The sequence below is a fragment of the Sciurus carolinensis genome, chromosome 6 (assembly GCF_902686445.1).
Source record: "Sciurus carolinensis chromosome 6, mSciCar1.2, whole genome shotgun sequence".
NCBI lineage: Eukaryota > Metazoa > Chordata > Mammalia > Rodentia > Sciuridae > Sciurus > Sciurus carolinensis.
In genome coordinates, this window is record NC_062218.1 from 159,176,016 (window position 1) to 159,202,418 (window position 26,403).

A 26,403-nucleotide genomic window follows, 5' to 3' on the forward strand; every position below is an offset into this window, starting at 1 on the left:
CCCCGCCTGCAGCTCTCAGCACCCAGGCCAGAGGGACCCCGGGCAGGAAGCCCCAGGCGGGTGCTGGTGGCACCAGGGCCCTTCACAGCGGAGCCCAGGACGTGGGAGCCCCTCTTCCCACACCTTGTCTCTAGGATGTTGGGGTGATTCTCCTCCAGCGGCTGCCACCACCAAGGGGAACCGCCATGCCTGAGCCACCAGGGCTGAGGCAGAGCCAGGGCAGCCTGCCTGGGGCCCAGCTCAGCGCCTCCACCATGGCCATCCCGGGTGGCTGGACCACACTGGGGACGGGCGGGCAGAGCCGGCTCCTGCTCCCAACTCTCTCCAGGACCAGGACAAAAGCGGTCCACCTAAAACCCCACCCCGCCCCCTCCAGCTGTCACTTTCATGCCAATGAGATGCAAATGGAGGTGTCACACGGGGTTTCAGTAAAACCTCTTTCCAGAGAGTCGGGGGCAGGTGGCCGGGGGAGACTGCACCCTCTTTCCTCCATCCTGCTGCTTAGGATTCGGACATGATGGCTGGATCTCCCACGACCATCTTGTCACCACGAGCGGAAACCAGCAGGGGAAGCAGGCTGAGCTGGAGGCGGAAGCCGTGTCCTACGTCTACCTAGAAACTCCTAGAAACTCCTAGAGCAAGCTGTGCCTGGAGCTGGCTTTGAGCGTCCCAGTTATGTGTGCGAATGAACGCTTCCCCCCACACCCCACCATTTTCTCCTCTGGACCAGTTTGGAATTTTGGCTCCTCGTGACCTAGCAAGTCTCAGCTCACACTACCACGTTACTCTGTTGGATCCCCCGAGCCCAGCGCTCCTTGCAGGCAGCGTCTGCTGAGAGGCATGCCCAGTGGCCACGCAGCACTGTCCTGTTCTTGCGCCCTCATCTGCCTGCCCAGGGGCTCTGGGCTGGGCAGAGCCTGGTGCCAGTGTGCGGCATGAGGCCCCGGGTCCTGGGTGTCCTCGGAGGGAACGGGGACCCTGTCTCTCTCCACCACAGGGGATGGTCCTGCTCTGTCTGCTCCCTCATGGTGCCCGGCCCCACCACAGGCCTGACTGTGGACCGGCGTGAGCAGCGGCCACGGGGAACCTGTCCTTTGTAAGTCGACGGCCTCAGGTACGTGCTGCAGTGACGGACAGTGGCTGAGCGGCCACTGGGTCCAGCACCCAGGCCTGGGTCCAGCGCATGCCGCCTCTGGATGAGGAAGGACATCCCGCCGTAAGTGCGAGAGGCTCACAAGATCCGCCCGGCAGGAAAAGTGGCCAAGGCGGGAGGACCTCCCTCTCCCGCGTGACCTGGGATCCCGGGCCTGCCATGCGCCCTCCGGGCACCGAGCCCCGGCCACTGCAGGCTCCCTGCCTGGAGGCGGGGAGAGCAGGGGACACGGGGGTGGGCGGCGGTTGGGAGCGAGGGCACCCAGGCCCGGCGACCTCACAGCTCTGCTGTGTGACTGGCCAGCTCCTCAACCTCTCGCTGCCACCGGGTCTCGTCCCTCCGATCGCACACCAGGACCTCGGAGGACAACACTGGAGAAAGCCACGCACCAGCACGGGCACAGTGACCACTCTCGGGTGGGTGGTCTGAGTGTCCCTGGAGGCAACGCAGGCCAGGCTCGGCCCCCGGGTCACAGAACCAGGACAAAAGCGGTCCACCTAAAACCCCACCCCGCCTCCCTCCAGCTGTCACTGGAGGGAGCTGTCACTGTGGGGCGGCAGGAGGGGCTCCACCTTCAGAGGGTGCGTTCTTGCGAGAGCGAGTCGTGAGAAGAGCGAGGCCGTCCCTGGTCTCTGACTTCCCGTGCCACCACCTGGGCCCCTCCACACACAATCCCCCACTGTGACCCCAGCCTCCAGAGGGCCCCCACCAGAGCCCAAAACTGTGAGCTCGAGAAACCTCTTTTCTTTATAAAGGACCCGGCCTCGGGCAGTTTTGTTATGGACTGGACACAGGCGATGGTTACTACCAATATTGCTGTGGCTGCTGACATCGCTCAAGCCGCCAGGGACCTCGAGACCTGGCAAGCATTTACAAATGGGTGGGCACTGCCAGTCGAGTGTGCCCCCAAGTCTGCGCACTGGGAATGTGAACCGAGGCGACAGTGTTGGCAGGTGGGCTCTGGACGGTGCTGCTCTCACTGTCGTGGGGTGGGTGGGTCATCACAGGGGTGGGCTCCTAATGAGGGTGCAGGGTCCTTCCCTCTTGCTCTCTCACACACGCTTCTTGTCCTTCCACCTGCCACCACAGTGATACCCAAAAAGGACCTTGCCAGATGCTGCGTCAAGCTCTTGGTCTTCCAGGCTCCAGAACCCTGAGGAAACAGACCTCTGTTCTTTCTAAGTTACCCAGTCTCGGGCATTCTGTTACAGCAGCAGAATGTGGGCTCAGACGGTGGACCTCCTACTCTCAAGGAACCCCTGTTGGGAGCCTCATTTTCACTCCTGAGAGTGCTGTGTGGGGGGAGAAGGAGGCGTCACTCCCGCCTGGCAGCCGAGAGAGCCGGAGAGGGTGCGTGACCGGTGTGAGGACACGGGGTTTTGCAGGGGAAGGGCTAGTCTTCCAAGGAAGCCCACGATGTTCTCCAAAAAGCCCCAGCTTGTCCTCACAAGGGGTTGAAGCAGAGAGGCTCATCATTCTGAGTGACAACCACACAGGAGTCCCAGCAGGACTCGGGGGGACCCTCCTGTCCCTGCAGGCACTGCCCCTGGCCAGGGCCACTTACCTAGCATGATGGCGTCCACGGCTCCCCCGGGGCAGAACTCGATCATGATCTGCGGAAAGCACAGGGCAGGTCAACGGTGAGCGGGGCGTCCCGCCTCCCAGGGGGCCCGAAGCCAGTGCCCCCTCCCGGCCCCGCGGAGCTGAGGTGCACAGCCTCCCCCACCCACCTGCCCCCCACCCTCGGGGGCTCCACTTTCAGAAAAAGAAAACCACAGTTGCCATGGAAACCCGAAGCTTCAGACGGCTCTTCCAGCCAGACCTGTGCCCCTGCCCCACCTGCTGGAACCCCCGTCACACCTCTCCTATGTTCCCGGCAAGGACTCGAGGACGCCTGCCCTGGCCCTCACCTGGCAGCCTGGTCCCCCCGAGCCCAGCAGCTGACCCTCGTCCCTCTCCACCTGTGCAGCCCCAGCCCGCGCCGACCCGGGAAGTCAGAGACCAGGCCTCGCGGCTCAGCTCGGGTGGAGAAACCAGGGTCCAGAAAGGGACAGGCCTGACCAAGGCCAGGGACTGTAGTGCCAGGCCCCGGAGAGAGCAGGCTCCCAGCGCAGGCTGGAGGACAGTGGGGCTCCCAGCCTAGAGCAGGGGACAGGGAGGGGCAATCCCAGGGACACAGGCCCTGCCCCCACCACGCTCAGTCTCCTGGGGTGCTCCAGTTCCCGAGGGCAGAGATGCTCCTCTCCCTTCCACAGGGCACAGCATCACGGACTCCAAGACGCCCCGCGGTCGCCTCCTGCCCCAGCCCCAGTCCTGCCGCTCAGCTCAGCCGAGGCAGAGCCTGCCCGGGGCGGTCGGGAGGCCCACCCTCTAAACCGGAAAGCAACCCTCAGCCGTGACCCGGCTGGACCCAGGCCAGCCCTGCAGCCGGGGAGGGAGGAGTGGCCAGGACTCCCCTCTGGGGCCTCCAAGAGGAGCAGGGAGTGGCCAGGACTCCCCTCTGGGGCCTCCAAGAGGAGCAGGGAGTGGCCACAGGACTCTGGGGGGCTGGGCTCCAGCGTGTGGCTGGCCTTCCAGAGGCTGCCCAACAGTAAGCACCTGGACACGGGAGACCTGTGCCCGGCGGGCTAGGGGCTTGGGCTAGGGGCCTGTCCCTCCAGCCCGTCCCCTCAGCTGCAGGAGGCTGAGGCTGCTGCTCTCAAGGGCGGCTGCTGGCTATGCTGGGAGGTCCAGCAGGGGCTTGAGGCGGGGCCAGGGGACGAGGTGCCAGGTTTCAGGAGTAGCAGGCCAGCCCCCCCCCCCCCCCCCCCCCCCCGGCCAGCATGCCGGGTCTGTGGACAGCTGCGTGCAGGGGCTGAGAGCTGCAGGTGCCCACTAGGGAGGACACAGTGGCCTCTCAGGGCCGCGGGCCCACTGGTCCTGCCTGGCCTTCCACGGCAGGGCTGATCTCAGCTTCCCCATGACCTCTCCGCAACCTGACAGTGACCTGCCACCCTTAACAGAAGCCACCAGACGCAGCGTCTCTTGCCAACCCACACACGCGAGCAGAGGCACCTGGTCCCGGGGTCGCCCACTCCCCTCCCCAGCCAGGCTTCCGAGCCGGGGGGTCAGGGAGAAGAAGGGACCTGGGCCCAGCCTGAACCTCTCCCAGCACAGCAGGTCACGCTGCTTGGAGTGATTTCTCAGCCCACGAAACACAGCAGCCGTGAGAGGCAGCCGCTGAAAAGAGCACCACGCGCACCACTCAGGGACGCTAAGTGGCCAGGCACTGCCGGGCAGGACGGATGGGACCTCACCCTCAGGGGGGCAGAGGCTCCTCTGGGCTTGCTGGGTGCTGGCCGCCTGGGGCTGGGACTCCCATCTGCCCCTGGGATCCCTTCCTGTGCTCAGAGGGGTCCTCTTCCCTCCTGCTGGTTTCCAATCTGCCTTTTGCATCTCCATGAGCGCAGGTCTCTCTCCTCTCACCCAGAACAACACAGACAGGAACAATTCACGTGCCGTTCCCCTGACTGCACCCCCGAAGCTGCGTCCCAGACCCAGCTCAGGAGCCTGGGCGGGATCGGGCAAGGTGGTGCCCACACGTCCACAGACCCAGTCCTGGTGCATGGTGGCACCCAGCAGGGACAGACACGCTGTCCTTCTCTGACACAGTCACCAAAAGGAAACGGAAGAGACAGGCTCAGCTCCCAGAGCGTCACTGAACAGACTGGGTGACCTCGGATAAGTCAATCCCTCTGAGACTCAGTTTCCTCAACTGCAAAACGCACGGATCTCTGCCTCCAGGTAAGCGAGAGTCCCCCCAGGAAAGCACAGCGTGGAAGCCGCGCCTGACACGCACACCTACTGGCGAACAAAATCACAGGCGCGCCCACACGGAGACCCTGTCCCTCGGGCCAACACGCCTCTCAGAACTGTAACCTGTCAACACACTGTCGGCGGCGAGGACAGTCAGTATGAGAAGGGGCCAAACCCAGGCAGTCCTGCATCTTTCAGTGACACTTGTCCCTTGCACAACAGCCTTACCCATGGTCCCCAGGCCCCAGCCTTTCCAGGAAAGCTGGCACTTTCTGAGAACCTGCTTCCCTTTTCTTATTTTTGCCCAGGCTGCTGGGAAGCTCAGGCAAAGTATGCTTCCTCAGCTCTGGTTTGATTCTCAGGCCTTGTTCCTCGCAGCACGTGGGTCTTCAGCCTTCAACAGTCAGCGGCTAGTGCTGCGACCTCAGCAGGGTTTCCACAGAAACACATGGGATTTTATTAGGATAATAATCTCAATATAATAAATGAAGTAGTTGGTCCTCCTTGTCTATGGATTCTGCTGCCATGAATCAACCAATTTCTGATTAAAAAGGAAAAAAAAAATCTCAGGGAAAAAATGCACCTGTACTAAACACGTAAAGAGCTTTTTCTTGTCCTTAATCCCTGACGATGCAGCGTAACAACTGCTCACCCAGCGCTGGCCTGGTATTAGGTGTTCCAGGTAAGCTAGACAGGATTTAAGGCACCCGGGAGAGGGGCATAGGTTCTATGCAAATTCAGGGTCGTTTTATATAAGGATCTTGAGCATCTGTGGGTCTTGGTATCCGTGGGGTCCTGCACCAGTCCCCCCACATGGAGAGGTGACTACAACAGTGGTAGTAATACCTGCAAATACAGTAAGACTCTCAAAGCCTCAGGAAGGTAATACATACGCGTGCTTAGAAAAGAGAACCGAGCGTTTGCACTCACAGAAAGACTGCAGGTCTGTACTTTTATGTATTTTACACACTTCATTCAATCCATGTGTCTGATTGTGGGGCGCAGGGCTTCCTCAGGGCCTGGGGAATGGAGGTCTGTGATCAGTTTAATGCATCAACAAGCATCAACTGCCTGTCCCCCAGGACCCCCACACTGCTAGGCAAAGCACGGCCCACAAAGCAGTATTTATCAGTAAGCACTGTCTGAGCTCCTAGTCTGTCACACACCTGGGTGCTGGGGACCCAGGAGGAATCAGACAGGCCCCCGTCCAAGGCCACCAGCAGAGGAGGATGCGGATGGGGTGGTACAGGCACACAGTGACTGCTACCCAGTGCCTGCGCAAACAGTGAGCAGCCAGCAGCTACCATGGACAGCTTCCTGGAGGAGGAGGCATCCAGGCTGGGTTTTTAAAGGGCAAGGACCTGGGAGGCAGAGCACAGCACAAGGAGAGGAAGGATAACACGGAAAAACAGACAGTGGGAAGGGTGGAGCATTGCACGGGATTCAAAAATACTCCACAAAATACCAGCAAATCAAATGCAGCACTACCAAGTGGGATTTACACCAGGAATGCAAGGATGGCTTAACATACAAATATCTATCTATGTTCTATACCACATCAACAGTATGAAGGGAAAAACAAAACAAAATAAAACATGATCATCCCAGAGCAGAAAAAGCATTTGGCAAAAGCTAACATCATCCTCAATGGTGAAAGACTGAAACGTTTCCTCAAGATGAGGAGCAAGAAAAGGAACGTCCTCTCATAGAGAAAAAGACTCAGTGGTAGAGGACTTGCCCAGCACACACAAGACCCTGGGTTCAGCCCTGCACACTGTAAAGACAAAACACACAGTGAAAGACTGAAAGCTTTTTCTCTAAAATTGGGAGCAAGGTAACAGTAGTCAATCTCACTAGACTAGTACTAGAAGTCCTAGCCAAAGCGAGTAGGCAAGAAAAAGAAATAAAAGGCAACCAAATTAGAAAGAAGTAAAATCATCTGTTTATAGAGAACATGATCTTATACGTAGAAAACCCTAATCTATAAATTCAGTACAATCCCTATCAAATCCTAATGGTATCTTTTATAGAAGTAGAAAAATCCATCCTAAAATTCATATGAAATCTCAAGGGGCCTTCTATGGCCAAATCAATCTTGGAAAACAAGGACAAAGCTGGAAGTGTCACACTTTCTGATTTCAAAATATACCACAAAACTATAGTAATCAACACAGTACAGTAATAAAGACACAGGATGGTGTAAAGACAGATATGTAGACCAACAGAAGAGAATAGAGAGCCCAGAAATCAACCCTCACGTAGGTCAGGTGATTTGGGCAAGAATGCCAAGACCCTTCCAAGGGGAAGAAACGATCTTTTCAACAAACGGGGTTGGGAAAACTGGTGGTTCACAAGAAAAAGAAGCTGGACGACCTTATACCACACACAAATTTCAAAGCAAAGTGGATTCAAAAGTAAGCCCTAAAACTGTCAGACTCCTAGAGGAAACACAGGGACAAGCATCATGACTGGTCTCAGTAATGATTTCATAGACATGACACCAAAGCACAAGCCACAGAAGCAAAATCAATATGTGGGATGACATCAAACCCAGAAGCTTCTGTGGAGCAACGTAAACAACAGAGCAAAAAGACAAGCTCGGGAATACGGGCATCTGATTGCGTGCCAATCTCCAAAATACGTAAGGATCTCCTACAACTCAACAGCAAAATAATAATGGTCATCTGTGTCAGTGAGCTTGTCACCACTGTGACCAAGACACCTCACAGGAACAACTTAGATGGGAAAAGTTTATTTCAAGCTCACAGTTTTCAGCAGCTCAGTCCCTGGGGGCTGACTCCATGGCTCTGGGCCTGAGGTGAGGCTGAGCATCATGGCAGAAGGAGAGGCAGAGAAGGAGAGAAGGTGGGGGGCCAAGGACAAACCACGGAATCCCCAAGGCACGTCCCCCAGGACCCGGTTCCTCCAGCCATGTCCACCTGCCTACAGTTACTCCCCAGCAATCCATTCGAATTATTAACCCATCAAATAGATTAAAATCCACCGATGAGGTCACGGCTCCCACGATCTGATCATTTCACCCTGAATTAACGTAAGAGGCTCTCTGGGACACCACCTATCCAAACCAACACAGTACCTCCATTTTTTAAAAATGGACTAAGAACTTGAGTAGACATTTTCCAAAGAAGACATGCAAATGGACAACAGGTATATGGGAAGATGCTCAATATCAGCAGCCATCAGGGAAATGCAAGTCAAAACCACCATGAGACATCACCAGCAGCCATCAGGGAAATACAAGTCAAAACCACCATGAGACATCACCACCTGCCAGTCAGGATCCCTGTTACTAACAAGACCTAAGACATTAAGCGTTGGTGAGGGAGTGCCCCCAGGGACACCTTGCACACTGCAGGTAGGAAATGGCACAGCAGCTGTAGAAAGCTGTGAGGGTCCTTAAGTGGGAACCGGAACACAGGGCCCAGCAATCCCACATCTGATTATTTATCCAAGAGAATGGACATCGAGACCCCAAAGAGAGATCTGCACTCCTGTGTCCACTGAGCACTATTCATAAAGCCAAGCTGTGGAAAGAGCCTACATGTCCCCTGAGAGACAAGTGGACAAAGAAAATGTGGCATCTACATACAATGAAAAGTCATCCAACCTTAAGAAGAAGAAAAGTCTGGGCTGGGCTGTGACTCAGAGGTAGAGCGTTTGCCTAGCATGTCTGAGGCACTGGGTTCCATCCTCAGCACCACGTATAAATAAAATAAAGGTGTTGTGTCCATCTACAACTAGATAATATAGATATTAAAAAGAAGAAGAAAATTCTGCAACATGAGACACCATATTAACTTATTTCACTACGTTCAGTGAAATAAGTCAGACACACAAGGACAATTTCTGCAGACTGCATTTGTGAGAGGTATCTAAAATGTCCAGTTCAAACTGGACCCTCAAAGAGGGTCACCGAGACCGCCAGGGGCTGGGGAGGGGAGGGGGCAACTCTTCAATGGACGTGACATTTCCGTGGAGCAGGAAGAACGAGCTGGACATCTGTTGCACAGCATCACACCGACAGCCAGCAAAAATGTATTTGTGCACTTAAAAATGTGTTAGGAGGGTGGAGCTCACGAGAAGTAGTCTCACCACAATAAAGTAAGTCCTTCAGAAAGAGGGAAAGGGGTCCGCTGAGCTGGGACAGGGCAGCTGGCCGTGGCGAGGGAGGCCCTTGCTCCTCACACACACCTGGCCTCCTCCTCCATGCCAGGGGGACGTTTCCCTGGTGACCACGGCTCCAACACTCCGGAGGCGCCTGATGGGGGACTCGACAGCAGCCTGCAGCCTCTGGCCTCCTCCTCTGGCCAGAGGCCAAAGGAAACAGGACACTCTGTGGACCAGGCCGCATCCACTCCACCGAGCGGCTGTCAGGCAGCAGAGGGTCGGGGCCACGCCGCCTCTGGGGCGGCTTCCAATGAACAGGTGAATTCATGAGGGACAAAGTCACAGCCTCTGGGAACAGCAGCAAAGGCAGTCCCGTCTGCCTGGCTGGCATCGGGAGGCCGGTGCACCATGTGCCGGCACCGCGCCCGCAGCAGCTCAGGGGCCAGGCCTTCCCGCCAGCCACCTCTCCGCTGCCCTGGGGCAGCGAGTCCAGGATCAGCCCGCCACTGCTCAGGACTGGCCACGCCGAACGGGAAACCCCTTCTCCACCCAATCGCGCCCTCGGACCCAACGCTGCCGCCCAGGGGCCGCACCCGGCTGCTTCCACCCTCCCAGGTGACACACGGAGAAGTCAGGGTGCAGGGGTTCCCAGTCTCACTCCAGGCTCTCGGGGTCCCTGGAGGTGGGGTGGTGACCGGGTGAGCTGACCTGGGCCAGCCCGGGTCTCCACTCACGACACCTCTCAGGCTCCGCCCCCAGCATGTGTCCGCCGGGCTCACACACGCCAGGCCAGCCTCCACGCTGAGCCTCGCCCCAGCACCCGCGGCCTCGGCAGGCGCAACTTGAACTGGGCCTGTGCAGAGCACTGGGAGGCTCTGACCCAAGGGGATCATCTGGCAGTAGAATCCACTTCCTGTTATTCTTTTATTTTTTTTGGCACTAGGCGTTGAGCCAGGGGACGTTCACCACTGAGCTACATCCCCAGGCCTATTTTTCACTTTCGAGACAGGGTCCCATTAAGTTGTAAGGGCCTCACTAAATTGCTGAGGCCGGCTTCGAACTTGTGATCATCCTGTTTCAGCCTCCCAAATCCTCCCGGGTCACTGGGGTTACCGGTGCGCGCCATCGCACCCGGCTCCGCTCCCTCGTGAAGAGCTTCCCCAGAATCGCTGTCCAGCATGCCACTCCGATAGCTCACTGGCCAAAACTATCCTCAGGCCGCCCTTAGTTGCCAGGGAAGCTAGGAAATCGTTTTTTGTTGTTTCTTTTTTAAATTAGGCACACTGTCACGCCAAATAACGTGTGTGCTGTACGCGTTACATAACTGATATTCTCTAGCATCACAGAGGAAGGAAGAAGGGGGATGGACAGCGCAGTCTGAGAGCGACGCAATCCTCAGCAAGTTCTATTGTTCCCGCCTCCAAGACGCACCGCGCAGCCCGCTGCCCTCCATCTGCAGGTCCAGCACGCGGCCCTCCCGCCACGAGCCTGCAGGCAGACTCCCTCTGACCCCGGCGGCCATGCCCGCTCCACTCAAGCCTGAGCAGACATCTTGTGAGCACCCACATCACGCTGGGACGCGGAAGTGCCCCAGTCACGGGGTTGCGTTGTGTGCAGGGACCAGCCCGCGCCAACGAAGCCCACTGCACCGTGCGGTCACAACGCACCAGCAGAAGTACGGGAAAATGGCAAACTTAAAAAAAAAACAGAATCAGGCCACGGAATTCCTCCGATGAAGCTCGTAACTTCCCACTGCCCGGTGCGCGCGGCTCAGGCGCCTCCCCAGCCGCCAGCCGCCCCGTCCCTCTGGGGCTCCGGATCCTTCCGTGTGCCTGTTTCCTGAGCATCTACTACGTCCTGTGCATGGCACTCTTGGGCACAGGGGTGGCAGTGGGCACGTCAGACAGAAACGCCTTGGCTCCCACCATCCACCCTGGCGGAGGGAGACAGCAGGCCAGACACGGAGGCCGCTCGGCTGGGCCCTTGGTGGCAGATGCTGGGCAGGCCCATGGCCTCCTCAGCCTTTCCGGCTCTCCCGCCCCGGGGCCTCGGTCTCCCTGCGCTCTGAGGCGGGTATTCTAGAAACACCTATTCCCGGGGGGTTACAGTCAGGGTGGGAGAGGACGAGCGCGTGCCAGGAGCTCAGCGCTGCCCGCGCACAGGGCACGAGCGTGACCAGACCCATCAGCAGGGGCCGGAGGTCCACTCCCACCTCACGCCCAGCACGATGGAGGCTTGGAAAGATGAAGGTCCCACGACCATCAGCAGCAGGGCCAGGACCTGAACGGGGCCACATCGGTGCCCTGGGCTCTGTTTATCTCCCTGGCGGTGGAGACGCAGTGAGTGTCCACCCGCCCCACCTCCAGCCTCAGGGAGGAAGCCACACAAAGCTTGAGTCACCGGCGGGGGTGGTGGGAGAAAGGGCCCCTCTGTGTCTGCCCCAGCCCCCGTGGGCCCCGCGAGTCAGCGCCACATACCAAGCGAGCTTGCTCACCCAGAGATAAGGGAGCCAGGACGTCCCAGCCCAGATAAGGGCCGGCCTGGACCACACGCGGGCTCAGGCATTAACTGTTACCACCGGCCCTGCCACAGCCCTGGCCACCGAGAGACAGCGACAGGGCAGGCCACTGCTCTCTCCCCTCGCCGGCCTCTCCTGAAGCCACCCCCCTGCATTAGCTATACAGCAGGTGCTTAATAAATAAATGTGGACCCAATTCCTGGAACTAAAATTAAATCAGGCACAGCCAGGAGGCCTGATCACGGTCCCAGCTCTGCCACTGTCCCTCCCTGGGGCTCTCCTAACTGTGGGCCTCCTGGTCTCCATGGCCTCCCGCCTGGAGAATGAAGCTTCGGCATCGCCAGGTCACGAGCCAAGCTGACATTTCAGCGTTCGAGTGACGGAAGCCACTGTATGATGGAATGTTTGTGAAAGCCCCGTCTTATTTTCCACGTTCAGAGCTGGGACTTGGAGGCATCGTCCGCTGGGTGCCGGGCCCCGCAGGATGTTCGAGTCCCTGACACAAAGGGCACAGGGCCCGCATGTCACCAGGGCACCCTCCCGCCCCGGCGTCCGCTGGAGCACTGTGACACTCTGGGCCTACGTGCTAAGGGGACCCACACCTGCGCGCTCAGCACAGGCGCGAGGTGGGACCCGCGGCCAGAGGGCCGCCGCGTGACCGGAGTTGGTCGACGGGCTGAGCGGACACTTCAGAGGCTCAGGAGCCCAGGAATCAGGTGACTCAGAGGACAGTCACCAACACCGCGGGCAGCAAACAGGACAGAGCAGGCATCCCTGCCCCACTGCCACGCATGACAGCAGACGATGGCTGCCGTTACTGAGCACTTGGTGTATACCTGGGACTGCACCAAGCTTCTTCAAACTTCACTCAGAACCAGGAATGCGCTGAGGTCTGTCTGTCTGTCTAGTGTGGACAGCCACTTCTCCCCCGGGCCTGTCGCTTCTGAGGGAAGCATGGTAGGCGCTGCCGTCAGCCCCCTGTCCTCCCTGCCCGGGACACCCTGTCCCCGGGGCCCCGACCCCCATCGGTGCAGGAGACAGACACCTCCAATTGCTCGACAGAGGCCTGAAGAAGGAAGGCCAAGAGGCGGCCTCCAAAAAGCTCAAGTCAACAGAAAACCGCGGCCACTGGCCTGTCAGCTGCCCGTCCCTGTAGGTGGGTCCAGAACCTCCCACCTCCAGCCTAACAATGCGGCCATTGAGCAGGGCGCCCACACCCACGGGCCTGCAGTAGGGCCTGGCGCCACCCCCGCCCCGCCCACCGCATTCACAGGGAGCCTGGGGAGGATCTGGCTTCCTGAGGGATGACCTTGGGGCTCCTGGCGGGGCGGGGGCATCCCGGACACATGGCAGGAGCCGCAGGCTGCCCGCACATTCCTTGTCTCCTAGCCAGTCCCTGGGGTGGGGACGACTTAGCCACCACACCCGTTTCAGCAGGAGACTCCGTGTCCCAGGGGTTGCCCTCGTCCCAAGGCATCTCTGGAAGGAAGCCAGGCGGCTCAGGGTCAAGGGTGCCCGACTCCTCAGGGACCGTCCAGCCCAGCAGCCAGGAGCACCGGCTTCAGGGTCAAAGTCCCCCAAGCTCGAGTCCGACTGCCCTGCGGGCAACGCCAAGATCGGGGTGGCATCAGACTCCGGTCAGACGGAGCTCCGGTCTGGGAGGACGAGGCGGTCAGCGTCTGCAGAGATGCTCTGGGGCCAGCTGACTGGCGGCTCTGCCGGGATGTGCCCCATCCCCCGGGCAGGGATGTGGTCCTCCAGGAGGGTGCCAGGAGGTCAGGGAAACGGACGGGAGGGGAAGGGCTGCCGCGGGAGCCACTTCCAATCAAAATCTGGGACGGTCTGGCAGCACGAGAGCAGGTCCCGAGGGACAGGTGGGACTGTGGCCAAGGGAGGGGCGGCAACGCAGGGCAGCGGGCACTGCAGGTGGAAGCCAAGCCGGTCAGCGCGGGAGCCAGGAAGACGGCAGGACGGGCCTGAGCCCAGCCAGGGAGATCCGATGGCAGCCCAGCCTCCCCCAGCCCCTCACCCGAGGGACACAGTTTGAGCAGCCAAAGCTCCCGAGCGAGCTGTCGCGCTTCCAACCCCGGAGGCCGACACACCTGGGCTCCAGCTCCGGCCTGGCGCCAACCAGCAGGATGGCTGGGGGCAAGCAGCCTGAGACCCGGTCTGCTCATCTGTAAAGTGGGGGAAACTACCGGAAGGCAGAGGGACCGCAGATGCCCCGGGCGAGTCCACAGCCTCCAGGGAGGCTGGGTGCCCCACGGCTTCCATCTGAATGAGCGAGCGCTGAATGGGCAGGGGCTGCCCCGCCTGCGAGGGAGCGGGAGGGCGTCCAGCCACGTGAGGTCACCGCTGTGGAATGAGAGGTCAGCCAGGGCGGCCACGAGGAAGGCAGAGGCCAGCAGAGCTCTCAGCACTGGGATCTGCTGCCTGCTGGTCTCAGGGCCCAGGCAGGGGCCTGGGAGGGCAGACCAGAGGCAGGTGCCTGTCCCGGGTGCAGATGCCATGCGGGCAGGTGGCCCAGGTGGCTGGCACGGCAGACCCTCCAGCCCGGCCAGACCCGTGGGTTCTCCTGCTGACTCGGAGATGGCGAGGCCGGGCTGCTGCTTCGGGACACCTCTGCTGGGACCTAACCTGCGTCTGAGCACCTGGGGAGCCCGGTGCCCAGGGACTGCGCGCCTCGCACTGGGGCCCCCTACGGGGTCCACACGGCTCATGGACAGCACGCCCCCGCACAGGAACCACCCCGTCCACACACCCTTCCTGCACCTGGGGTCCCCGTCTGTAAGCGGGGATTGCCATAAGGTCACAATACACCTGCCTCAAGGGACAGGAGCCATGCACACCTCGCAGAGCCTACAAAGTGCAGCATGTGTGTCTGTCCCAACTGCGGGGCCCCATGCCCCGACTGGAGGGAGGGCAGCTACGCCAAGGTCAGGGTCCCCGGAAGGCCAGGTCCCAGAGCCCAGTCAAAGGGGTCCTGACCCACAACACCAAGAAGGGCTGCCCTGGGCCGCGTGGGTGACCAAAGCAAAGTCCCCAGATTTAGAATTGCCCATAAAGGGGTAGAACAAAACCAGCAGAGGGGGGGAAAGCCCCCGAGGGCCTCCCCAGTGCACCCGGGTCACAGAGGAAGCAGGACGCAGTCCCCCCCGCCCGGCGCTCCTCCCCCCACGGGGCTGCCCTCCCCACGCCCATATTTTGTATTTTTACTTTTTTTGATTGTCACATAATGATCTCTACACATTTGTGGGGTACAAGGTGACATTTGTGTGACGATCAGGTCAGGGAGACTGGCGGAGCCGTCGCCCCAAACTGTCATGGTTTCTTTGTGATGGAAGACTCAAAACCCTCCTACCGACCCTTGGAACGTGCGGTCCATCCTTGGAGCCGACAGTACCCTACTGCACGGTGACACCTCGGAAGCTCTCCTCTGGTCAGCTGCACCCTGCGCCCTGCGCCGCCGGCCGTCCTCCCGTCCTCCCCGACCTCCTGACCTCCCAACTTCCGGCCTCTGGTCGCCCTCTCCACAGCTCTGAGCTCACTCTGCAGCCCTGCACATGAGCGAGGCCAGCGGTACTCGTTTCTGGGCCTGACTTGCTGGACTCAACACAATGTCCTCCGGGCTCATCCACGTTGCCACAAGTGTCCCCTCCTCCACAGACACCCCATGTCTCTTTATCCATCCTCCTGCCTTGGACCCCAGGTTGGCTCCAGGCCTTGGCCAGCAGCCAGGCCGCTCCGTCCGTCACCTTCTCCTTACACTTCTGGCTTTTCCAAGGCCAGATACGCAATCTCTGTCAGTGACCAGTGACCGGCCTCCAAGCACAGATGACAAGCTCCAGAAACTCTGGTCAGTGAGGTGTGGGCAGAGTGGACACCGATGGACAGCGGGCTCCTCCTGCCTAGTCCTGCTCTGTGGCCCTGGGCCTGCTCTTCTTCGCTCCGTTTTACAGAACATGCTCATGGACACAGAAGCCCTCCTTGCAGGCTGGGCACTCCCAGGAGCCGGGGTGCCAGCGACCCCCCGTCACCAGACAGTCTTCCGGAGTGTCAGTGAGCCGGGCTCCGCTGCTCTCCACGAGCAGGCCCTCCCTCCAGGGCTGCTGCTCCGTCCTGCCCCTCTCCTGTCCCCAAGCACACCCGCCCTGGACAGACTGCGCAGGGGCCCATGGAGAGCAGAAGGCGAGGCAGGGCGTGTCCAAGACTGACGTGACAGTGGCACCTACCAAGGCTGTGCCCAGCGCCGCTCTGACTTCTCTCCCTCTCTCTCTCTCCCCCTCCCTCTCTCTCTCTCCCCCTCCCTCTCTCCCCTCTCTCTCTCTCCCTCTCTCTCTCCCTCTCTCTCTCCCTCTCTCTCTCCCCCTCTCCCTCTCTCTCTCCCTCTCTCTCTCTCTCTCTCTCCCTCTCCCTCTCTCCCTCTCTCTCTCTCTCTCTCTCTCTCTCTCTCTCTGTACCGGGGATTAAATCCAGGGGCACTCTAGCACTGAGCCACATCCTCAGTCCTTTTTATTTTTTATTTTGAAAAATGATCTCACCAACTTGCTTAGGTTGGCCTCAAAATCGCCATCCTCCTGCCTCAGCCTCCCAGGTTGCTGGGACCGCAGGTGTGCGACAGGGCACCCAGATCCCCTTCTCTTTTTTAATGACTACAGGCTCACAGCTTCCCGACGTGAGGATCTCCGTTTCTCATCGGGCCACACCCAGAAGGGGCTGTGGTTCACCGCCCTCTGGCATGGAGGACACCTTCCACCTGACCCTGAGAGGCTGCGAGACGGGGTCCTCGCCCAGGGACCTGCCCTGGGGGAACCGGGCATCATCTAGGGACACTTGGGGTTGGAAGGGGGTACTGGCACCTATGGGCAGAGGACAGGATGCTGCCAAACCCCCCAGATGCAAGAACGGCCTGCAACCAAGCCCTGTCCCGCCCAGGTGTCCACGGGGCCAAGACCTTGGTATGGACGAGCGTCCAGGGTGGGGCTGCTGTTTCCTGGTTGCCCACGAGGACTCCTGCAGCCATCTCAGCAGAAGAGGCTCCCGCGGCTGGGAAGGCTGGGGAAGGCCGGAGTAGAAGGCAGGGGTGAGCGTTGACAAGGGGCGAGCCGGCTGCCACCCTGGTGGGAGCATGGGTCCAGACGCAGGCTCTCTGGCCCCACCGTCACCCCGCCAACCCCCAGCCCACCACCTCCTCCCAAGAGGAGCCTAGTGCTCACCCCGTTGGCCCGCGGGGCCTGGCCTGGCCCAGTGTCCCTGCCAGAGAGCATCTCTGGCTCGGCCCTAGGTGACTGAGCGTGGGCACCTCCCAGCACCCAGGGCTGGAGGTGGCCCTCCTGGTCTGGGCCCCTCACGCCCACCAGGGCTCCCGTGCTGAGGGAAAGCCCGGGGGGCAGTGGCCAGGCCCAAGGCTTGGCTGGCCAAGGTGTCGGGCTTGGATGCCGCAGAACTAGCTTCTTTTCTTTCTATTTATGGCAAATGGGTCCTGCTTTCCGTGTAGGGCAGCGATATGGGGGTTTCTTTTTAAATAAATGCATTTAATTTAGAGAAAGTGAGTCACACTAAAGAACACGTGAGCTATTGGGATGTGGGTGGGATGAAGGGGTGAGGGGGAGGCCCTGCCAGGGCTCCGCTGGACACACTGAGATGCCCAGCTTTGCTACAGGACAGCGGGTTCCGCCCGGGAGGACTCGGCTGCGGGGCCTTGGAGGATGAGGGCAAGTCCTGGCTGCAGGGGTCAGCGGAGGCTCTGGAGCAGATCCGCTTGCTGCAAAAAACCCTCTGACCAGAGGACACCTGAGGGCAGAGCAACCTTTGACCTTGTCTTGTGCTGGGTCTCCTGGGTAGGCCAAGGGCAGCCTGGCCCACCAAAGGCCTTCCCTCACTCTAGCCATGACTTCACCTGCCCTGTCGTTCCCTTTCTTAGTGTGTGAGGGAGACATGAGCACAAGGAAGCCCCGAAGCCTCAGAAAAGATCATCAGGTCTAAGGCCGAGAAGCCAGGAAGCAGGGGGCTGCAGGAAACTGAGGGAGAAGAGGAAATGGAAAGAAAGATCCAGAGGGAGGGGGGAGAGGAGTGATGGCATTGACCAGGCAGCCACTCTGCGCCTGTACCCAGCCTTCAGGTCTCGCTTAAGTCTCCCGATGATGCTACAGGCTAGATTTTGTTGTATTATTCTTATCATTTTAGAAATAAAGAAATAGAGACCCACAGATTATCTCATTTGGCATCAGGATCCAGAATCGAACCCAGTTCCTCCACCACCAGGCAGGGAAAAGGAGGAGAGAGTCAGAGACTCGTCAGACTGACGGCCAAGGGGGAGAACAGCGTGCCCTGCGTAAGACCCCCAGAGGTTTCCAGCACCCACAAGGACAATATGAGCACAGCTCCCGCCCCACCCCACCCTGGCCTGGCCACGGCCTCTTTACCGAGGTCAGCGCTGGTCTAGAGCACTCGGGATTTCTCTCTTTTTTCCCCCCATCCTCTTGCACCATTTGATATTTAAAAGCAGAAGTGAAGAAACCGCTAGAAGGATTTTGCTAAGATTACACATTCTGGAAGAAAATGAGCTAATTTTGTCCGACTGCATGTGGGGCGGCTTGGAGAAGGAACCTCCCCCCGGGGGAAAGTCGGTCCTGGCTGCCATGGTGCACGTGTGCCCGGGGACACTCGGCCAACAGCCAGGTCCTCATCTCCACGTCCCTGAGCAGACTCGAGGCCCACGCCTGGTTCTGCCAGAGACCAAAGGGAAAGCTGGCTCCCAGGAGCACGTGCAAGGCCCAGGCCGGAGACCACCACAGGGAAGTCAGCACCGAGGACCGGCCGCCCTCTGGCCGTGAACCTCAGAAGCCCGGCCTCCTCCCTCACGTGGGTGCACCGGCCCTCTGCCCACCGCCTCCCTCCTCCACTCCTCTGGCGGACTCCCGGGCCTCCTGCAAGACCCGATGCATGGGTCCTTCCTCCGAAGCCTCCCCTGACCAGGTGAAGTTCTGCACCACGCCCTGGGGCCCTGGCCTCGCTGCTCTTCCCACTTCCTGATCAGCCTCGACGCTTCGGTCCTGGCCCCCCGAGTCTGACCTCTTTCTAAACCTGAGCATCTGTCCTAAAGCAGAGGTGCTCAGACTCCACCAAACCTCAGACTCTCCTCAGAGGCCCCTCAACACGGACTGCGGGTCCCGCCCACAGCTTCCGATCCGGTAGGTCCGGGTGGGCCTGACCATTGGCACGTCTGTCCAGGTCCCAGCGATGTCGCGGGCTGGCCTGAGGGCGGCACTTTGAGAACCACTGCCTTAAAAGGACAAGGGCAAACTGCCCCTGACGCTCGGGCCTCCCGCCCGTGGCCTCCAGGGCCTCTGCCCCGGCCGAGAGGAGCACCCACCCCTCTTCCCGTCCCTGGTTCTAGAGCCGCTTCCCTGACCTCGCGGTGTCTGGACCCAAACCCACGAGACGCGCGCCACACCTTGCAGGGGCTGTCGGGCCGCAAGCGTGGGGACCGCCCAGGCGGGGGTCTGGATGAGCGCGCTCCTGCCGGAGGGACACCAGGGACGCAGATGCTGGGTGTCCCCTGCAGGACCCCGCGCAGCAGCCTGTCAGGCAAGGACCCTTCCTCTCTGCCGTTCCCTCAACCACTTTCTAGCCGAGCAGCCCAGGAGGCAGCCGCCTGCCTCTTGATTCCTCACTCTCTCCTGTCACGCAGGAAAGGAGCAGCCACCTGGACAAGTGCCGTGAAGGGGGACAGAGGAAGCCAGACTGTCACGGTGAGCCACAGGACCTGCTGTTCCCCAGAGCAGAGCGCTCTGGGGGCTGCACTACGGTTTGAGAGTGTCTCCCAGGGGCTCGCTGGATGGAGGCCCGGCCCAGAAGAGTGAGGTCAAGAGGAGGTGGGGAATGGTGAGAGGTCCTCGGGTCCCTGGGGTACGGCTCTCAGAAGGGGCTAACATAGCTCTCCTGGACCCCAGTTTCTCTCTGGCTTCCTGTCTTGCAACATGACCTCTCCCTCTGATGCAAGTCCCAGCATGCTGTCATCTGCCATGATATCCTCAACTGAAGAGATCCAGTGCTGACACCATGACCTTGAACTAAATAAACCTCTTTTCTTCATAAAGTACCCAGCCTTGGGTATTTCATTATAGTAATGGACAACAGACTAATACAAACTAGAACTGTTACTGAAAGCTCAGTCCTTGTCCCTGGTGCCAATCCAATATTGTGGACATGGTTTTGAGAAAAAGGAAAAAGAAGTTTTATAGCTTTGCGAGCAAAGGGGACTCCTGTCCCAGGGGCGGTGATTCTGCCCATCAAGGGGGGCTGGGGGCTTTTAAAGAGGTGATTCAAAAGCTATATTCCATGTTTTCCCTGTTGGGGTGTGATTCACTTGTTAATTTGGGAGAGAGTCATTTCTGAGATTCTCTGAGCCATCCCAAAGTCTGAAATCCTTTGTTCCTGTGGTGGGTGTGTGACAGGTAACTGCCTGGGATGGGGAGGAAAGGGGATCCTGTTTCCCTGAGATTAGGGAGAGGGAGAGACTAGGGAGGAGCAGGGAGAGAGGAAGAGAAGGAAACGCGTCCATTTAAAAATCAGTGGTGGTGGCAGAGCAGCAAGGGTCATATCCAGAGCGGGAAGTGCGCACTGTTACAATCCCACTGTCAATTTCTACTTTCCATCTCTATGGAAAATGCACGACATCTCCAAACTGCTTCTTGCTGAAAGGGGGCAAAGTTGGGGGAAGTGACCCAGAGTCCTTGTTCTCTATCAGGCAGGGCGTGGACAGCTAAGGGCACTCGGCATCGGAGCAGTCCAGAGGTTCGCAGTGGCAGATGGCAGGTGACTGGACCAGGTATCCGTAGGACAGGGAGCATGCTAAGCTAACAATAGACAGCAAAGCATTACTTTTTTGTAAACAATTAGCACAAAAGCAATTAGTATTTCAGTCAGTCTCTGAAAACCATGAGGACAGTAACTCAAAATCATATCAGTGAAAAACTGATTTATCAATGTAGGAGGTCAGGAAGATCTGAAGGTCTGAGATCAGGTTCAAATTAACTCAGGACCAACTTGTGACTCCAGCATCCTTTGTGCTCATTATTATTAGTCACTCCTGCACAAGAGCCCTTCCTTCACAGCCTCCAGCTTTGCTCACTTTTGGTAGGGTTGACTCACGTGCACGTCTTAAGTTACATAGAGAAGAACCATTGGTTCTCCTTTCAAGTGGCCATGTTGGACTGTGCTCAGCTACACTCTCCTGCCAGGTGTCTAAGACCAAGTTGTTCAAAACTGACCCTTTTCCCATCTCCTCTGAAGAGTCAGCTGAGATTCCTCAGAGGTCACTCTTGGGGACGTGTGCAAAGTCTCCCGGCTCCTTTAGCTCTCCTCTACCAGTGGTGCCACCTGCCAGGAGGGTCAGGATCCTGCTGACCATATGTGGCTTCTCTTGGAAGCATCAGGGACACTTCCATCTCCAATGACCCTCCTCTTTGCAGAATGTGCACTGGTTGGCTTCCTCTTCTCTAGGGTCCCCTCCATCTCCCTGATCAGCAGATTGGGTGACTTGCCAGAGCTGGGGAGATGCAGAGAGGGGTCCCCTCATTCTCTGCATCCTGGCTGACCTTAGAGGGCAAAGGTCAAAATGTTGGCTGCTTTTTCCTTGACCCTTTTACTTTTTGGACTTTGGTCTCCAAATTATTGGTTTTAAATCTCCAGCAAGCCAGTCCCGGCAGTCTTGAAGTAATGGGTTTTAACTTCCTCGTCTGTAATTTTACAGTTACCCCTTTCATTCAGTCGGGGTCAGTATTAGCACTGTAAGTCAGCTATAGGTCCTGTCTGTCCTGCCGGGAATGGCTTACTATCTCAAATTAACTTTTAGAAGCAGCACCTCTGCAAAGCACTAACTGGCAGCAGTTACAAAGTGTACAAGGAAAATACAAAGTGAAATTAACAGAGCAAAAAACATATTCAGTCTGTGTAACAGCTACGAACCAAGAAAAAATGATTTTTGTAATCTTAAACATTTTCTTAGTTACATATTATATCCCCTGTTTATTTTGAGATCACAGTAATCTTTATGACAAAAAGCCATCTTCCGAACACAACTTTAAATGAGCTGAAGTCTGACTTGCAGCCATTCTAACACAGAGGAAGGTGGGAGACAGAGCATTATCTCAGGTAAGGGGGGCTCTTCACAACCAGCACAACACAAAAACTACACCGGCAACATGAATCAAGGCTGAGAGAGGTTTAACTTTCTTTTTGTGGAAAAAGTGGCAAAATGCTTCCATGTTTTACAGTGTCACCTTTAAACAGATGGGGCTCTCCTCATTACCTTCCAAAAATACATTTAGATTTCCATCCCAGTGTAAAGAGGAACACAGAATTTAATATGTAACTTATTGACAATGAGTAACCTTTATCCAGTTATAAAATATTAAATGACATAAATAAATACCGACCACATCTGTATACATCGGAAGAGGATTACTGCAGCAGACAGTTTTAGCTTGAAGAACACCAACTTGGTAAAGTGCTCTCCTAAACTTTACCCGCAACTAAGTTTATCTTAAAATTTAGAATCCAGAGTGCATGGTAACGTTCCTCACAGCCCTGCGTGGGTCAGCACTGCTAGCAAATCAAAGGGTAGTATTAACTCTCACACAGTCAGGGAACCGTGTTACTGAAACCTAGATAAATTATCATTTCATAAACTTTTATATAACCCTGGGACAAGGCTCAGACAGATGTAGTTCTCAGACGTGTAAATATACCTAGTCACATATATTTAGGGTGTCAACTATATGGTTATAATCTAAAATATGGGTTGTTTATTTAACCAGTTAGGAAATAATCATTTAAAAGACTTTAAAACAGGTACAAACCCTAATTCCTTTAAGACTTATTTCCCTAAGTAATAAAACCTAACAGATAAAAGAAAATCCACCTTGACAGATAACAGTAGCTCAATGCTACTTTGCTTCATATCAGTACCTTAAAATTTAAATAACTTTGACTGACTGAGCTAATTACAGTCAGTTTAATCACATACAGACTTTTTGAGCTCTACCTTCCACAGACCTTCCACAACTGACGTTGACACTCTATCACTTGCTTACATCATTAGTTTTGTCCTCTCATCTTGGACTTTAGCACGAGAATATTACTTTACCCGACAAAATAATTTCTCACCCAGAAACATTTCTTTTCTGGGTGGAGGGGTATTAGAGATTGAACTCTGGGCACTGAACCACTGAGCCACATCCCAGCCCTATTCTGTATTTTATTTCGAGACAGGGTCTCACTGAGTTGCTCAGCACCTCACCATTGCTGAGGCTGGCTTTGAACTTGAGATCCTCCTGCCCCAGCCTCTGGGCTGACAGGCACGAGCCACTGTGCCTGGCTCAGAAACATTTCTTTTACCTTATAATTTTCCATACTAAAATATATTTCCATACCTATAACTTTCTTACATCTGTTTTCCAGCTTCAGACTCTTTAATTCGTTTTCTGAAACAGTCCTTATGAATGTCATCTGTGCATTTAATTCACACAACAAATTCCACCCCAGGAGCGGAATCAGACAGTCCAGCTCATACGGCAGCTGCGCCTCAACCATTTCTCTCCCGGGGCACCGAGGGGTGGAGCAGGGTTGGCCTGACGTCTCCCTGGTCATTATCACAATGCCAGCGACTCGGAGGGAGCTCCCCCGTCAGCTGTGCCGAGGCTCCCCGGGCTTCTTACGCCAGACACTTGGGGTCGGGGGGAGCCCTCTCCTGCCCTGTGTCCAGGCTCCCCTGAAGGTGCCTTTGCGGAGGCCGCCTACAAGACCCGGCGGCCTCGGTTTCTGTTGTTCGTTTTCCTTTGCGGGCGCAGCTGCTGACCTGCCAGCCTCCCCAGGGTGCTACAGCAGGAATGGCTTTGCCCCAGTGACGGTCAAACAGGGCCCAACAGGGCGTCCTGTCAGGCCTTAAGAGGGGAGGCTCTCCCTGTCCCCAGGTCACACACCACCTTCAGGGCCAGCAGTCTCCACCCCCAGGCCACTAGGGGCTGGAGGGCAGGGCGGAGGCAGCTTTCCTGGGATTTCTTTTTCCATTCAGGGCTGGTGCCCTTGGCCACGGTGAGATCCCTGCGGCTGCGCGGGCCAGGCTGGGAAGCAGCTGGGAGGACTTCAGTCCTTCTGAAAGCCTTCCTCTGGGGTCCCGCTCTCCTTGGCACCAGAGGCAGCCTCTGTGCATCCTCACCTTGGTTCCCCTCGGCTCTGGCCCCTCACACAGCTGCATCGGTCCTTACAGACAGTCTTCCCTGCACTTTACCCCGACAGACCGACTTCAAGGCAAGACTGAATGATAATCCAGAAACCACTCCCGGCCAGACTGTGTTACGGCAAACCGTCCTTCTCTCAGACTGGCTTATCCCGACAGGTGGCCCGTTCAGCAAGACCCCCTTCCGAGGGCTACTGGTAAGGTCAAGGCAGCACGGCCATGTCTTAAGGGGCCAGTAACGGATACAAACAAACAAACAAAAACACAGACAGACAAGAGAGAATCAGGTGGGAACCTTTAAAACGGACAGACCTGCAGGTACATGTTTCTTACACTGATTTTGCCTCAGACAACCAAGTCCCACTGCAAGATCGCGTCATCATTCAGAAAGCTATTCGAAAGCCTTTGTCTCCAATGGAACAGATTCCTCCACTTGGCACCAGCAGCTCCGTTCCTAAAACCCAGGCATTTGGGGCAATAATAAGCCAGTATTCAGCTCCCCATTAAGTGGGAAAAATCATACAACATTACTCTTCAGGTTCAAACCAAATCCTAAAACCGAAGTGAAACACAGTAAAACCCTCTCTATACATAAACCACCATCGCGACAGCCTGCACCGGGCTAGAACACCCCTTCGTGATGGGCCACTGCGTGCGGCCCAGGCCCCGGGCTGCGGCACCAGCAGGACCTGAGGTGCCCAACCCTGCAGCCCCCGGCTCCCTTCTGTGGGTTCTCACACCTGCGTCTAGAATTTCTGCCTGAGACTTTCCTGAACGTTGTTTTGTTCTGACGCCGTACTGAACCTGGGGGACACAAAGCCGATGTTTTCCATGTGAACCCTGGCGACACGTGTTTTGGAGAGGGACGTTTGGGTCTTGTTAACTGAGAGGTGCCACGTTCGGGCGGCTCCGGGAGGTGTTCTGCAGGTAGGGTCCCATCACACAGCGGGACTCGGGATCGCCCTGCCAGCTGAGGGTGAGGCTGAGCTTGGAAGACGGGGCCAGAGGCTGCCCATGCTCAGCACAGGACGCGGTGCTGCAGTGGGGGCTCTGGCCTCCTTCAGCGCCACAGAGCTGTGGCCGTGCTGGAACAGGAGGCAACACTGTCCCCCGGGCCAGGCTCCCCGACTGATCTAGAATGGATGGCTCCATGGCCGGGCCCCACAGGCTGAGAACCCCTGACCCCAGGCGCTCAGGGTGCAGGTGTTTCGGATTTGGGATTTGGGGCTGTTTGCACAGGCTTCACCCAGGGAGCATTCCTCACCCAAAAACCCCAAACCCAACGCACCCTGGAGCCCGAGCCATGAGGGCAGCACTGGAAGCTCGGAGCGCGTCGGGCGCCAGGCCTCCAGGGAGGCCCACTGTGCCGTGCGGCCCCACCATGCGCAGGGAGTTCAGGGCCCCACAGGTCCAGGGTTAAGTGGCCTGTTGGCAGCGCTCCGGGCTCCAGGCCGCGCCGGCGCTGGGTCACCTTACCCACAGCTTCCCGTCGTAGTAGTAGGCGCCCAGGAGCTTCACGATGTAGGGGTGGTCACACGTGGCCAGGATCTCGATCTCCACGATGTAGTCCTCCAGCTCCTCCTCGCTCTTGGTCTCGATGACCTTGGCCGCGGCCAAGGCACCAGTCTCCTTATTCTTGGCCTGCAAAGCGGAGACACAGAAGGTCAGCAAGGCATGCTGGGCAGGAAACGGACGCTGGAAGGCAGCCAGAGGGCCCCGCAGTGTGAAAACAGGCCGGATGTGCAGAGCAGGACCAGCGCGGGACCAGGCGCTGTGGCTCCGACACACACTGTTCTGGACGGTGGCCCGTGCGGCACGTCGGGTCAGCACGGGAGCAGGGCTCTGGGCTTAATAACAACAAGCGCACAATACGCTTTCTCGGGAGAATGATCCAAGAGCGGGACGGCGCTACCAAGAGCAGTGCCAAAGATGGTCGAGCTGCCCCGCACGACGCCCACCCCGCTCAGCGACCACTATGCTCTGGCACATGCTCAGGGGTCTCTGAATATGTGGAAAACTCTGGAAAGACACAGCCTGGCAGCAGGCTGGAGGGGGCACAGAGAGGAGGGCTTCAGCGGCCAGGCCCTCATCATCTCGCCTGCAGGCAGGAAGACGCAGGCGGACCTCGCCTGACACCCGAGACCCCTCCGTCCAAGGCCCCCAGGCCAGAGACTGCAGCATCCACTCCATCACCGGCCCCGCGGGGTCAGGGGCCAGGCCTGGTCCTGCCTTCGTGGCTCCCATCCCCCGTTCCTCCTCATACACATCCTGTGCCCAGCTTCTGATGTCTTGGTTTTCTTCTGTCCCCACCGAGGGCTGGCAAAGACCCTTCCGCTTCTGCACAGCATCTGAGTCGGGAGGCACGAGGCCACAGCCCTCCCCTCCCCTCCCCCCTCCCCTCCCCCTCCCCTCCCCTCCCCCCCCCTCCCCCACCTGCAGGAGGAGCCAGGGCTCTGCTGCTTCACGCAGAGCAGAGGAAGGCTGAGGGCCAGGCGAGGGCCGGGCAAGGGCCGGAGCCCCAGGTAAGCCAGCGTGCTGAGCAGGGCACAGGCCCCTCCATAATCC

The 26,403-nt window shown here is 57.9% G+C and overlaps 1 protein-coding gene across 3 annotated transcripts in view; it reads right to left on the reverse strand.

Annotated features, from left to right (window-relative positions):
- Stk10 (serine/threonine kinase 10) overlaps positions 1-26,403 on the reverse strand; it is a 123,875-nt gene that overhangs the window by 68,236 nt on the left and 29,236 nt on the right. For all 3 annotated transcript variants that reach the window (XM_047557000.1, XM_047557001.1, XM_047556999.1), the window contains exons 2-3: positions 25,315-25,479; positions 2,718-2,766 (exon numbers count right to left, since the gene is read on the reverse strand). In XM_047557000.1, coding sequence (XP_047412956.1) covers positions 2,718-2,766; positions 25,315-25,479 — 214 coding nt within the window. The remainder of the gene's footprint in view (positions 1-2,717; positions 2,767-25,314; positions 25,480-26,403) is intronic.